Source organism: Gouania willdenowi, chromosome 4 (genome assembly GCF_900634775.1).
Source record: "Gouania willdenowi chromosome 4, fGouWil2.1, whole genome shotgun sequence".
Classification (NCBI taxonomy): domain Eukaryota; kingdom Metazoa; phylum Chordata; class Actinopteri; order Blenniiformes; family Gobiesocidae; genus Gouania; species Gouania willdenowi.
In genome coordinates this window covers 42870130-42884530 of record NC_041047.1, presented here as the reverse complement: position 1 = coordinate 42884530, position 14401 = coordinate 42870130, and the positions used below count along the sequence as shown (strand labels likewise).

The following is a 14401-nucleotide window of genomic DNA, read 5'->3' as shown; positions in this document are numbered from 1 at the left end:
TCTTCAGGACACAGTTGGTTACTACAACACCCCACAGCTTAGATATTGATGAGAGACCTCCGCCAGGGTGTTTTCTAGTAATCCCCGTGAAAAGATGCAAATGGCGAGATATCTCGTCAATGGCACTGAGCGTTTGGATTTGAAATGACGAGATATCTCGTCAGTGGCACTGAGTGAGTTAAAGGCCACATGATGTTTTCAGCCCGTTCCTGACTTGATTATTTCCTTTTCTTCACAGATCCCCTCAGTGATCTCCTTGGTGATCTCCTCGGTTATCTCCTAGGTGATCTTTCTGTGATCTCCTCTGAGGACAGTGAAGCCTGCACGCTGCATCTCAGGACAGCTAAGGAACATATTTTACTGGAAAATAACTACAAAGACTTCTGTCTGTTGTCTTTCCATAACTAGTACTTTTACTCGTCAGTCTTTGTGACGAAAAGCCTTGAAAATCTTGGAATACAAGTCACTGATGTTTATCTGCTGGAACATTAATACCCCGAACACTTTACCAGAAAAGCCATTTCATATTTATTTCAAGGACGCACCAGCTTTTGGAAGCTGCATGAACGCCTTCAAACTGCCCGGATTTATGTGGAGGCTGTCCAGAGAGAAGTTGTGCACAGAGAGAGGCTGAATAACTAAAGTGCTGATGTGCAGGCTGCACCGAGCCTGGCTATTGGCTGCTTTTCTTCAGGCAAATGTTTTCAGCTGTTTAGGAATGAAGTAAACACAAGGAAACCATCAGCAAAGAAAAGGCTTCGAAAAGTATTCTGATCACATTTTGCACATTTGTTTTGATACTAATATAATTAGTGTGAAGTATAATTTATAGAATTAATGTTGAGGGAGTTGTGAGTCAGTAAACCTGGGAAATATGCTGTGCAATGCAAGGATTGCTTTTAATGAAATACCCACTGCAGAGCTGAGAATTCTGTAGCCTGATGCTAGGAAGCTGTACCTTATTATTAACATCAACCTGTTTCTCATCTACACACTGCAGCCTGTATGTATGACCCTAATACCTCATTAAACAAATACCTTCCAGGTATTTGGGACGTGTGTCACTCAGAGGGGCTGTTCAATCTCCCAGTGATAATCTACTGATCGTAGAATAACTTAGGTGTGGTGGTGGTGGTGGTGGTGGCAGATACAATGTTGTCTAAAAGTTCTCCTTTGCCTTACTTTGTTAAATCCTCAGAGATGCCAAAATAATTTTAGTTTAGGAACCATCAGCAATTCAATATCAAGTGGGCCCAATCAGCAAAATCAAGGAAGAAAGAACAATTTCATCATTTTTGCGCCGTGAATGAAGAATGTATTCAAGACACTTATAATATCAAAGCAATACGTTGCAGATATCAGTGCCTACACAATCTTCAAAAAGCTAATTCTGACCAATTTACCTAGAAAAAATAGCAACATAATCTGGTAATCTTTATTGGAATATTTTGTTAGCTTTGTACAATAATTGTCTAAATAGTGAATTAAGGATGCACATTACATCAGTAGTGTTGGGGAAGTAAAAGAAAGCACAAATAATAGTTTATTAGAAATATGAGTGAGGCATTTACACTGAGGAAAAAAATAGAAATAACTGCTAGCATGTGATTACATGAGCAGAGAAAATCCAAATTAAATTTACACAAATCATGTTTTCTCTGTAGTTTTTATCTTTGAACCAAAATCTCGAACAGCCTAAGGATGCTGGGGCTGGCTGGCTTTGGCATGCAGACCTTGAGTTTGACACCGATGATAAACTCATGAAACTCTTGAACATGAGGACAGAGAATTACATTTTCATTCATTCACTTTTAAATTCCTTTTTTGGATTAAAAAACTACTTTTTATAAATGTGTTGCTGCTTAAACGTGACACTTCATTATGTGATGGGAAAATCCATCATACATTCAGTTATTTTATGTTCTAGAAATTATAAATCCAAATTTGTTCCATCAGCTTTAATACTTAAATCCTTGGTTAGCACATATTGGCACTAATTGATCAAGAGATGAGTGTGTGTATGTTCTAACCAGTCTGTCAGTCCCACCCTCACTCCAATTCCAGATAGCAACATTCTTCTGGTCTACATCTGGCTCAGTGGGCCCAAACCTGGCATTTTCACCCGGCCCACATACTGCATGGAATGATGGCACATGGGTGCTCTGCTCCTGTTTGCCAAAACCTGGCCACAACCAAGCCCTCCCAATACCAGATGTCAGCCAAGAACAGATCAAACAGATATGGCTCATTATATATGGGTTACTTTTGGCAGATTAGTCGACGTTAACTTGCCATAATTTAGCCAAATCTGGCCCAAATAAGTTTTAAAATTACGAGCCCACATTTGTAGCAGTAGGCCCAAACTGTAACTTACCAAGATCTTCCGTCCATAACAGTTATAAACCAAATCAGTGACACTTTTCCTTCATAAAATAATCTCTCCTCTGAGTCATTGAAGCAATATTAGAAACATAATCTTTGTTTGCTGAATGAATATGAGAATAATACACAAATTATTTTGACACACAATGACATCTCACTTTATTGCACTTTATGTCAGCTCTTGTATTGTCATAGTGTTTGTGTATTTATGACCACATTTGTGTACAAATGCATTCAAGTGGTCACGCCATTCTGCAAGGATCTTATTATTGGACGATGATTACTCGCACGTCTGCACCGTTGTGTAACTACCACTGTGCTGTGATCAGGATCCTGATCCATTGCATCTCAATGAAGGATTCTTTCACTCAGTGTTTCTGCTGAGCGTGAGGAATATTAACTTTTCAAAACCAATGCAGAATGTGCTTACACTGTTGTTCTGATGCACACATCTACATTTGCTATTGGTTAGCGTTGTCACTTGAAACTTAAAAATGGTCTCGGACCACAGATTCATGAAGAAAAGTTGGGACAACAAACACCTGCTGAGGGGAAGTCATGCTGAATGTAATTTATTGAGGGTTGTCAGGGCATTTCAGCCAATGAATATAAGGGTGCACTCACACTACCCTCAGAACAGCACAGTCACTTCTGACGCTCATATACAACAAACGCATAATCATTACACTTTGGTTTGGATGTGGTTAAGGCAGAGCAGTGGAGAACAAGCCTGAAAACAATGTGTCTGTCCCTGAATGCACAATGAGACATTTAAATTAATTCACCTCATATTATTTATAACTAAATTACTGGAATCCCATTACATTTAAAGGAAATCCTACTTTTATAAACCATGTAAAAGGAAGGTCTGTGACATGTATTGTGTAGGTTTAGGAGGATAGATGGGAGCAGCTGGATGAAGAGATTTTAATGCTGTAAATAAACATATATGTACATCCATCTGTACCTTTATACAAACAAACCAAGCTTGGTTTAAAATTGCTGTATATATTTTGTCTCATGGTAAAAGCTAAATACTGTATCCATGTATAAAAATACTATTGTATTGCATCACACAGCAAGTTATTTGCTTTTTAACAATAGAATGTACTGTATATTGTTTGCCACTGTAATGTAAATAAAGTCATTGTTATAAATTGTATTTACATGAAAGTTTGTTTGTTTGTTCTTTTTTTTCTTTTTCTTTTTTGGGGGGTTGCTGCAGCTATGATAGGTTCTAAAGCCAGAATGAAAGCCCTCGTATGAATTGTTCCTATGCAGATGGTCACATAATTGACCTGCAATTATTTTTGGTATTTGGAAACAAAATGAAGATTGGACATTGGTCTGTAATAATTGAGTAAATCGCTTGGATCAAGGCTAGGATTTTCAAGGAGAGGTTTAATTACAGCTGTCGTAAAAGCCTGTGGCACATAACCTGTTATTAGAGATTTGTTGATCCAATTTGCCAATATTAATGCTAATCAGTGGAAAAGCATCTTTAAACAGTGGATCCAAAAGACAGGTTGTTGGTTTCGGATGCACTAACAATTGAGGTGTTTCAGCAGCTGCTATGTTGAAGAAATCATTGACCACTGCTGCAGGGAGGATGTTAGCTTTGTGTCTAGTTGTTAAAATGTAATCAGTAAAGAAGTTGATGAAGTCATCACTGCTCAGGTTGACAGGAATAAGGTTCAACAGAGTTGTGACTTTTGGTGAGCTTTGCTACAGTGCTGAATAGAAACAGAGGATTATCCTTGTTTTCCTCTATTAAAGTTCAGTAGTAAGAAGTTCTGTTTTTTATTGGCTAACTAATGATACGGTAAATGCACAGCAAAATAATTCTCCTCCTGTCCGTGACAGTGCAGGAAGTATTAATGAAGTCTAATTGAAAGTATCCCGTACTTAATGTTTCAAGAAAATTAAAAAAAAAAATCACTTACAGATCTAATGAATGATATTTTATACAATATTGACTTGTTGCATCATAATTTCATTTCTGACAGGGTAAGAAAACACAGTAACACATGAATCACTTTCAAATTCTTAAACTTTTATCACTAAAATTTTACAGAACAACCTCAACTTTAATATTTACATCTTTTAAAATCAGGGTTTTGTCCTGTTTGTACCCACTCACATGCTGTAGTTAGGATTTGTTTTAAAATCTCTCTTGGCTTCATATTTTTGTAAAGATGACATTTTGACCTTTAAAAAAGTATTCAGCTGCTTATTTATTCATTAGTTGCTTCCGTCAGCATTTTTCTCCCTTCATAAAGGAAGAAATCTAGTTTTACTTTTGCCAAGTAAGAGTTTTTATCTAAAGCTTCTGCTCAGTGATGAATGATGACCCGTCTTCCATGTGTCATCATTGTTTTCTAATGGCTGTTCACTGAATGTAAAGCCTGCATCGTCTGCATCCTCGTGTCTGTGGCAATTTTTGGATCCACCTCATAATCTTGCTGTGAAGAAGTGCCCTATACAATTAAATGTGATGTGACACACAATGTAAATATTGTCTAAGATCTTTATACACTTTAACAGAGAGATGGATAACTTTTATCACAGTAAGGCCACAAAAAAGTGACTATTTAAAAGGATTAATTCTGTATTTCTTAATTGTGTGTCTGATAGGTCCAAAACTCCATATGTTTGGTTTGAACACACAACAATGAACTGATTGAATGACCCCAAGGTCATGAAGGGAGTTGATATATGTATGTATATATATATATATCCAATCTCCATTGGGGGGGCTGGTGTTAACTCCCCTCTGACCTGGTGTCCTGGCTCCCCGTTGCCGGAGCATTGGTGTTGTACCTCGTCAAAGAGAAGTACCGTCAGAAAGTCTCCTAGAAGATGTGAATGCAGCTCTGAGAGCAATTCCTACATCAACCATCACTGAAACCAATGAGCTGATATACTCCACAGCAGCAGTGATCCGAGAGACGCTTGGCTATCGCAAGAGCAACCATGAGATGAAATACCCACCATGGAAAAGAAGGCTGGAGGCTAACATCAAGGCAGCACGGAGAGAAGTGAGTCAATTGACAGAGGCCTTGAAAGGTGCAATGAAAAAGCAAGTACCCAAAAGGTACAGCCAGATTCCCATACCTGAAGCATTGGAAACTGCCAAACAAAGGCTCCAAGCCTTGGCCAGCCGCCTAAAGAGATACACGAGAGACAACGAAGCCAGACGAGTAAATCGTCTGTTTGCAACTCAACCAGCGAAAGTGTACGCTCAGTGGCAGGGTAACAATAACAGAGCAGACCCACCAAGGCTGGAAACTGAACAGTACTGGAAAGGCATATGGGAGAAGGAGGCAGCACACTACAGTGATGCACAGTGGCTGGTGACTCTGAGAGAGGACCACAGCAACCTCCCTGAACAGAATCCAGTTACCATCACAGTGGCAGACGTCCAAGAAAGAGCCTCAGGTATGAAAAACTGGACAGCACCAGGCCCTGACATGATACACGCCTACTGGCTTAAGAAACTCACGACACTCCATGAGCGCTTGGCAGCACAAATGAACCAGCTGCTGAGAGAGGGGAATCACCCTGAATGGTTAACCGAAGGGCGCACAATCCTGATCCTGAAGGATTCCTCAAAGGGTACAGTCCCATCCAACTATCGCCCAATAACCTGCCTCTCCACAATGTGGAAGCTCATGTCCGGCACCATAGTGGCTAAGATAAGCGGGCACATGGATCAATACATGAGCACAGCTCAGAAGGGAATCGGTAAAGATACCAGAGGTGCCAAACACCAGCTCCTGGTAGACAGAACAGTCGCTCGAGACTGCAGAACCCAACATACTAACCTGAGCACTGCCTGGATTGATTACAAGAAGGCCTACGACTCAATGCCACATACTTGGATCATTGAATGCCTGGAGCTATACAACATCAACAGGACTCTAAGAGCCTTCATTGCAAACTCGATGAGGCTGTGGAAAACCACCCTTGAAGCCAATGGCAAGCCACTTGCACAAGTCTCCATCAAATGTGGCATATTTCAAGGAGACGCCCTGTCCCCACTGCTGTTCTGCATAGGTCTGAACCCCCTCAGCCAAATAATCAACAAGACTGGCTATGGATACCGACTCAGGAACGGGGCCACCATCAGTCACCTCCTCTACATGGATGACATCAAGCTGTACGCTAAGAATGAGCTAGACATCGACTCACTGATCCATACCACCCGGATATACAGTGCAGACATTGGGATGTCATTCGGACTAGAGAAGTGTGGTCGGATGGTGACTAAGAGAGGGAAGGTAGTCCACACAGAAGGGGTCTCACTCCCAGAAGGAACAATAGCAAACATCGAGGACAGTTACAAGTACCTCGGAATCCCACAAGTACATGGCAACCTCGAAGAGGTGACAAGGAAAGCGGCTATGGCCAAATACCTCCAACGAGTACGGCAGGTCCTAAGAAGCCAGCTCAATGGCAAGAACAAGTCCCGGGCAATAAACAGCTACGCCCTGCCAGTAATCAGAAACCCTGCAGGAATAATAAGCTGGCCAAAGGATGAGATACAGACCACAGATGTTAAGACGCGAAAGCTCCTAACCATGCACAGAGGGTTCCACCCCAAATCCAGCACTCTGAGACTATACGCTAGCCGGAAGGAAGGAGGCCGAGGACTAGTGAGTGTGAGAGCCACTATCCAGGATGAAACATTCAAGGTCCATAAGTACATCAAGGACAAGGCTCCAACAGATGACGTGCTCAGTGAATGTCTCAGACAATGGGGAACAGAAGATGAGGTGCTGGAGGTTCCGTCATGGAAGGACAAGCCCCTACACGGGATGTACCACCGAAACATAACTGAAGTGGTGGATATCAAGAAATCCTACCAATGGCTAGACAGAGCCGGACTAAAGGACAGCACACAGGCACTCATCATGGCTGCACAGGAGCAGGCCTTGAGCACCAGAGCAATAGAGGCCCAGATCTATCACACCAGACAAGACCCCAGGTGTAGACTGTGCAAAGAGGCCAATGAGACAATCCAGCACATAACTGCAGGGTGTAAGATGCTGGCAGGGAAAGCTTACATGGAGCACCATAACCAAGTGACTGGTATAGTGTACAGGAACATCTGTGCAGAGTATGGGCTGGAAACCCCAAGGTCAAAGTGGGAAACACCTCCAAAGGTGGTAGAGAATGACCGAGCCAAGATCCTGTGGGACTTCCAGATACAAACGGACAGAATGGTAATGGCGAACCAACCAGACATTGTGGTGGTGGACAAAGAGCAGAGGAAAACCATTGTGGTCGACATAGCAATACCAAGCGACTTCAACATCAGGAAAAAGGAACACGAGAAACTAGTGAAATACCAGGGGCTCAGAGAAAACCTGGAGGGTAAAGGCATCAGTGGTGCCCGTGGTCATTGGGGCACTCAGGGCAGTGACCCCCAAACTGGAGGAGTGGCTCCAGCAGATCCCAGGAAATACATCAGACATCTCGGTCCAGAAAAGTGCAGTTCTAGGAACAGCAAAGATACTGCGCAGAACCCTCAAGCTCCCAGGCCTCTGGTAGAGGACCCAAGCTTGGAGGAAAAAAGAGACCACCCGCGGAGGGTAAGGAAGAGTTTTTTTTTTAATATATATATATATATAGACGCAGACACAGAGGAGACAATAGAAAGAACAGACATGGAGGAAAACAGACATATTCTCTGTATTCCACCTGTGTGTGGGCTTAAACTGCTAAACTGTAACTGGAATAAACCTCATTGAAATTATACTACTCTTGTCATCTGTCCTTGGAGCTGTTCAATTAAAAGATCATGAAGAAGGTAGAAAAATGTTACATATTTAACCAGAGGGCCACATAATCAACATTTATGTCAGCATTTAAAATAAATTTAGACCAATCTGAGCATTAACACAGGAAACAATAAATGTGTTGTGTTTTTTGTGGTCGCCTTTTATTTTTTTCCTTTTAATTTTTGTACATTTTTTTTTTTTTTTTTTGTGTTATTGGCATCATATCATGTGCTCTTGTTTCCATTTCATGTGTTTTTGGAGCCTTCTCAATGTTTTGTTTTTTTTTTGGAGCATTTTGTGTATTTTAGTGTCATATAATGCATGTTTCTGTCATTTGTGTATTTTTAAGTACTTTGGGGTATTTTTGTTTCCATTTTGTATATTTTTGTAGTAATTCCTGCAGTGTTCTGAAATTACTGTTGTCCTTTTGTGCATTTGTGGTTAAGTTCCTTTGTGCATTATTGAGCTTCGCCTTCTCATCTTTTTCCCCCTCCTTGAATCACTTTTGATGAAAACATAATTTTAGTCTTTACTGTGAGGCGCTTGTCAAACCTGAATAAATGTTCTCTTTCTGCTACCCACATATAGATGCTCTAATAAAGAGATCATCAATATTATTATCAACACCTGCGAGTGGTCATAATGTTGTGGCTCTTCTGAGCACAGCTATGAATAAACAACGGGGGAATGCGGTTAAAAACCTACAAAACAGCCCGGGTGAGAGGCTGTTTCTGGGGCAGAGGTAATCTGAAGTTAACTTCACTTCTTTCTGCCTCGGACTGAGAGCCAGAGAGGGAGCACTCATTGCGTATCGTGATTTGAAACAACGAACCAATCAGACTGCTCGTTGGGCGGAAGTTGGCCGCGCTACGTCACTCCTACCCAATCAACGCTCGGCTCCGTTGTTTGCCTTTCTTTTTGAACTGAGTTTTTGCAGATTTTCTGTCACCGACCGTCTGTGCGCTACTGACAACTAATTGTTAGCTAGCAGCCTACCTAAAGATTCCGGTTGGAAGCGTCTCAGCACCAACATGCGTCAGTGATGGACTTAGTACTACATGAAGGCATGTTAGCTGTGTCTTGACGAGTGATTTGAACGAAGACTTGCCAAAGAATGGTTGATTTAGTAGCTCGCTAGCTTAGCACGGTTAGCTTGAGACTTGGACTTCCACTGCGGTCAAATCAGCTCCACTGGTGGATTTTTAATCACACTAAACACCAAAACAGTCGGTAAGTTTGTCTTTAATATGGAAATTGATAGAACATCATAAATCTGAGTATTGCTCTTGTTGAGTGAACCTGTGGGGTTAGCTGAGAAAGAAAATACGTTAGCATCCACAGATTATTCTACCGTGTATTGTAGAATTAATATTTTCAACGATTGTATGCTTCTATGATACAATATTCTACTATCAATGTCACTGCCTGAGTTTACTCATCAGTTAAGATTTGATTCTTGTAAACTAACTGCATCACATGTGTACCAATAATTAAAAAGCCAAGTTTTTACGTTCAACAATAAAGTGCATAGGTACAGAATCAATGCAAGCAATAGACCAATGGTGTCAAAGTCATTTTAGTTCAGGGCCACATAAGGCCCAGTTTATTCTTTTTTGGACTGAATCAGGAAAAAAAATACATATTATTGTTCCCTTTTTTCCCGTGTGTAAACTACTCTATACATTTACTATACATTTAATGTGTAATTAAGACAATTACACATATTTAGAACTGAGCTGTGTGACGAATGCACATCATGTCAAAGTTGAGGCCTGCCTCATACCATTTAGGGTTAAGAATGTAAAAGAGAAAATTACTGGGAAAACATGAATCATGTAGTAAAACCCTGTATTGTAATTTTTCAGGTGTGCCTTACTCTTTTGCTTTAAAGCACATTCTTTTGTATGTGTAAGTAGTCATTTTACATTGTTTAATGTCAACGTAGGCACTCATTACTTAATTATTTCCTTTATGTTTATTTTTTAAATTAATCCAGTTTGATATCATACTGGGTTGAATGTTGCCCCTGAGATAAAATGAGTTTGACTTTATAGGAATTATGTTTTTGGTTTTTTAATGTAATTTTCATTTTGAGAAAATCAACCCACTTGGATGTTTTTATGCAACAGATAAAGTAGTGTTGTTACTACTGTAGGGGTTTAAATTCACTTCAAGAGAAATGAAAAGGAGCTTTGACTTTGTGCAGGTATACAGAAGTTCAATCAAAGCTAAATCAAGAGGCAGCCTAACGTCAAAAGGTAATCAGATTGAATATTTTGTGTCAATTTTCCAGACAAATGTGAATGCGTTTAATTTTTTTTTCCTCAAACAAAACCTTTCACAAACTCTTCTAAAACGTACTTAAAAATTCTCAAGAGTGAGATTTATCGGTACATATCTATTCCAAAAGAAATCTAAATGATCAAAGTTGGATATTTTTTCTTTATATTTATCTCTTGATAACTTTTTTGTAGAGATGTCCTGATACAACTTTATAATTTTCGATATGATACCGATATTGCAGCCTTACTTTTTGGCCAATATTAATTTGATATCAGCATGAATCATACATACTTTTATTGCATTTTTTTTTAAAATAAAAAATATTACCTATTTTGTAGTGTGGAATGTTAGAAAAGGCTTGATCAAGTGATGTTACTCAAACAGAGAACAATAGTCAGCAACAGTAGGTACAGTATGAGAAAAACTGACCCATTTATTATTAACCAATTGGTTACATAATCGTTAACCTTCAACATAATATCTGCAGTATTCTACATTTGAATGAAATACATGAAAAATGAATTTGGGGCGGGATATGGAAAATTGAATCCGATATTCATTTTTAGGCTGATGTCGGTCCGATATCGGATCGGGACACCCCTACTTTTTTAGTTCTGCCAGTTTTCTGTATCTATTCATGTTTGTGAAGCTAGAGGTGACACACTGGACTCAGATTTAAGCTGGAGCGATCTCGACAAACCAATTCATAATTCCTGCAGTCAATGAAGAGATTGCATAAAACCTAACACAGGCTATAGGTAGGGCTGCACGATGACAGCCTAAATGATAATCATGATTATTTGGATCAATAAGCATGATTATTATTCACAATTATTTATCATGTTGGGGGAAAACATCTGTTTTTTTTTTTTTATTGAACTACGTTTTAACAAACAATATGTGAACAGTTTAGTGTGCAAAATAAAAGTTTTAAACAAGAACGATAAATGCAAAAAATATTACCTAAGAATTAAAAATGTACTGTTTTCTGAAAAAATTGTTAGTGCCACTCCTTGACAACAATTGAATAGTATAAAGAATAGGCAAGAACTATAGGCTTAAGCCTACAGGGTTTGGGCAAGAAACAGCAGTTTGTTAACAATTTCTCTGGCTTGATTTTGTGAAGCAACAATAGTTTTAGCCTTCCTGCATTTATCGTATTTGAGTTAGTGATAATACTTCAGGTGACTGAACAGATTAGTTGCTAGCCTGCGGTGCGCGTGCGCACACACACACACACACTGCACTCTTTACATATCACTTCTTGTTGTTTAACGTCACTTCCCTGAATCCAAAACAGTGTGACCGGAAGCTACCGAGGTGCTGAAGCGTCACTCACTTTTTTATTAAGGTAGCTTAATGAAGCCATAATTATGTGCTCGCCCCCTGGTGGTTGGCTGGGGTTGAGAAAGTGCCTGATTCGATATGCAGCAGAGCCCGCATTTTAAATTGTGCAGCTTTAGCTAGAGGTGTTATGAAGTTGGCAAGCTAATAAATCTTGGCTCAGAATTACTGGCCGTGGATTGTCAATAGGGGTGTCCCGATCCAATATTGATATCGGTCCGATATCAGCTAGAAAACGAATATCGGATTTTATCGGACTGCATCTAAAATCTCCGATATAAGCATTTCGATAAGTTTTTGTCCCCGCCCTCAGTTGTTCCTACCATATACTGACAGTAAAAAATTACTCGGGTGAACTTGAATTGTTGACTATTGTTGTTCTCTGTTTGAGGATCAAGCCTTTTCTAATATTCCCCACTACAAAATAAGTGATAAAAGTATGTATGATTGGTTCTAATAATTGTCTGTATTGTATCGGAAGTGAAAAAAGGACATCTCTAATTCTCAATAAGAAAAGAAAAGATAGATATATGGCTTGTTTTTTAATAGTCATTAAGTTTGTTTGAATGTATTTCCATACTCCAGTGATTTAATTACTCAATCTCCTCCATATTCAATTTGTGTTTTTAGCCACTTTAATTCAAATATTGTTTTTTTTTTTTTAAACATGGTGTTTCTTTGTGTCTTGAATCTGACGAGCTTGCATGTCCTCTTTTCGCTTTTGTCTTCCTCACCCTTTGGCCCTTAGATCTTTTGACGGTTTGGACAGTTCGTCACTCTATTGGTTCCTGTCATGGCTGACAGCAGCATAGTGACTTTAGGCACTGCTCGGAGCTTGTTGGATTCTTCCGTCTACGATTCCAGGATCACTGAAACCACAAAGGACCATGTGTTGCTTGACATGGCGTCCGAAGACGGCGAAGGTCAGTGATCATTCATGTATTGTTTCAGCTGTCGGATGGGCAACCTTTATCACAGCGGGGCTACAAAAATGTGATTTTTGTGATCTGAGGGCCACATGATCAACATTCATGTGAGCATTAGAATAATGACCTATCAGAGCATTAACATGGCAAACGACAAAGGTTTTGTGTATTTTTGTTGTTTTGTGAATTATTTTGTGTAATATTGTTGTTGTTTTTATTTGTTTTTAGGGTCATTATGCGTGTTTTTGTTGTTTTGTTTGTTATGAGTAATTATTGTTTATGTATAGTTCAGTATTTTTTTTTTTTTGTAACTGGGGGCCCACACAAAATAGGACCCCCGTACCTATGTCTGATCTAAACCTTTATTTTTCACTCTCCATGATTATTTCTCATACTTTTCTACACACTGATTTAGGTTGCCCTGAATGAACTGAGTGACTTTTCTGAAGTTTTATACACAACTAACGTATTATTTGTTAGGTACTGAATATTGCTACATAGAATGTCACATTTGTAGGGACTCTGAATTTCCATGACTGCGGATGAACAGATGGAAAGAATGGAATTCGCTTCCTGAAACTGAAGTAAAGATATTTTTGTACAATTTTTGCGACACCCTTTTGTTCCGATTCGATTTAAATTGTGATTCTGATTTTACAAGTATTGCGATTCTACAGTGACGATTATCACGATATTTTTCCTTATCCAAACACAAGTTGTCCTAAACTTCTAGAAATATGTGACAGTTTCTAAAAAAACAATGCACATCACATTCAGTCATTCACTGATTTATCATTATTTATTCAGTAAATTATTATTTATACTGAAATAAATAAAATATAACCTCCATCAGAATGGAGGTAAACCTCACGTACAAAAAAAATAATTTCAACAGAACTTTTTGAAGTTAGTCAATTAAAACTTTTAATGTTCATCAAGCTGGTGCTTTGGAGTGTCTAGATTTTTGTGTAGGAACAGGAGCTGGTCAACATGCTGGTAGTTAGGCTGCTCTAAAAGAGAAGTAACAATGTATTTCAGTGTGAAAATCGGCCTCATTTTTTGTGAGTCACAGTTAAAATGTCTATTTTTCTCCTCATACTATTGACAGAATAACGTTTGTTTGTGTGGAAGGCCTGAATTTATTAACTTCTTACATTCAGAAATGATCAGCGCACATTATTCGTCATCATCATCATCGTTACACCATCCTCCAAGAAAAAGAGTGGGCAGCAAAGTTAAAATGTAATTAAATGTAACACATTTTGTCCCATCTAAAACTGGTAAATTTGAACTTATTAGACATGCTGATGGTTAATATTTTGGCATGCATGTGTAACTTTAAGTAGGTATGCGTGTAGCATGATGGACAGGGTTGGATCCGCCTCATCTGACATAATGCACATAGACACCTTGACTGGCGTCATTACATGGATAAGTTTATTCAATATCCCATCCAGTGTCCGTTGGTCTGCTGCTGGGTGTCTTATCTTGCTTACTCTAGCTTTATGTCCGGGTGGTGATGGACAAGATGAGCAATAATGTTTGTTGTGTTACACAATATGCTACTTGTCCGGAGCAGAGTTTAATACAGTTTTGGATCATGTCTAAATCCGTTCACCATGGAATCGATGGAATCGAAAGTATGTCCATACTGCTGCAACTCTTTTTCATGCTGAGACTCTT

At 39.2% G+C, this 14401-nt stretch overlaps 2 protein-coding genes across 13 annotated transcripts in view; both read left to right on the top strand.

Annotated features, from left to right (window-relative positions):
- Positions 1 to 3555, top strand: part of mcf2l2 (MCF.2 cell line derived transforming sequence-like 2) — a 95235-nt gene extending 91680 nt beyond the window's left edge. For all 7 annotated transcript variants that reach the window (XM_028443439.1, XM_028443438.1, XM_028443434.1 and 4 more), the window contains one exon: positions 239 to 3555. In XM_028443439.1, coding sequence (XP_028299240.1) covers position 239 — 1 coding nt within the window. In that variant the 3' untranslated portion in view covers positions 240 to 3555. The remainder of the gene's footprint in view (positions 1 to 238) is intronic.
- A 5542-nt stretch (positions 3556 to 9097) lies between these two features.
- The window catches only part of ect2 (epithelial cell transforming 2), a 74523-nt gene continuing 69219 nt past the window's right edge, over positions 9098 to 14401 (top strand). For 5 of the 6 annotated variants that reach the window (XM_028444297.1, XM_028444296.1, XM_028444295.1 and 2 more), the window contains exons 1-3: positions 9098 to 9395; positions 10372 to 10423; positions 12541 to 12715. In XM_028444297.1, coding sequence (XP_028300098.1) covers positions 12586 to 12715 — 130 coding nt within the window. In that variant the 5' untranslated portion in view covers positions 9098 to 9395; positions 10372 to 10423; positions 12541 to 12585. The remainder of the gene's footprint in view (positions 9396 to 10371; positions 10424 to 12540; positions 12716 to 14401) is intronic. The other variant, XM_028444294.1, reaches the window with a different exon arrangement.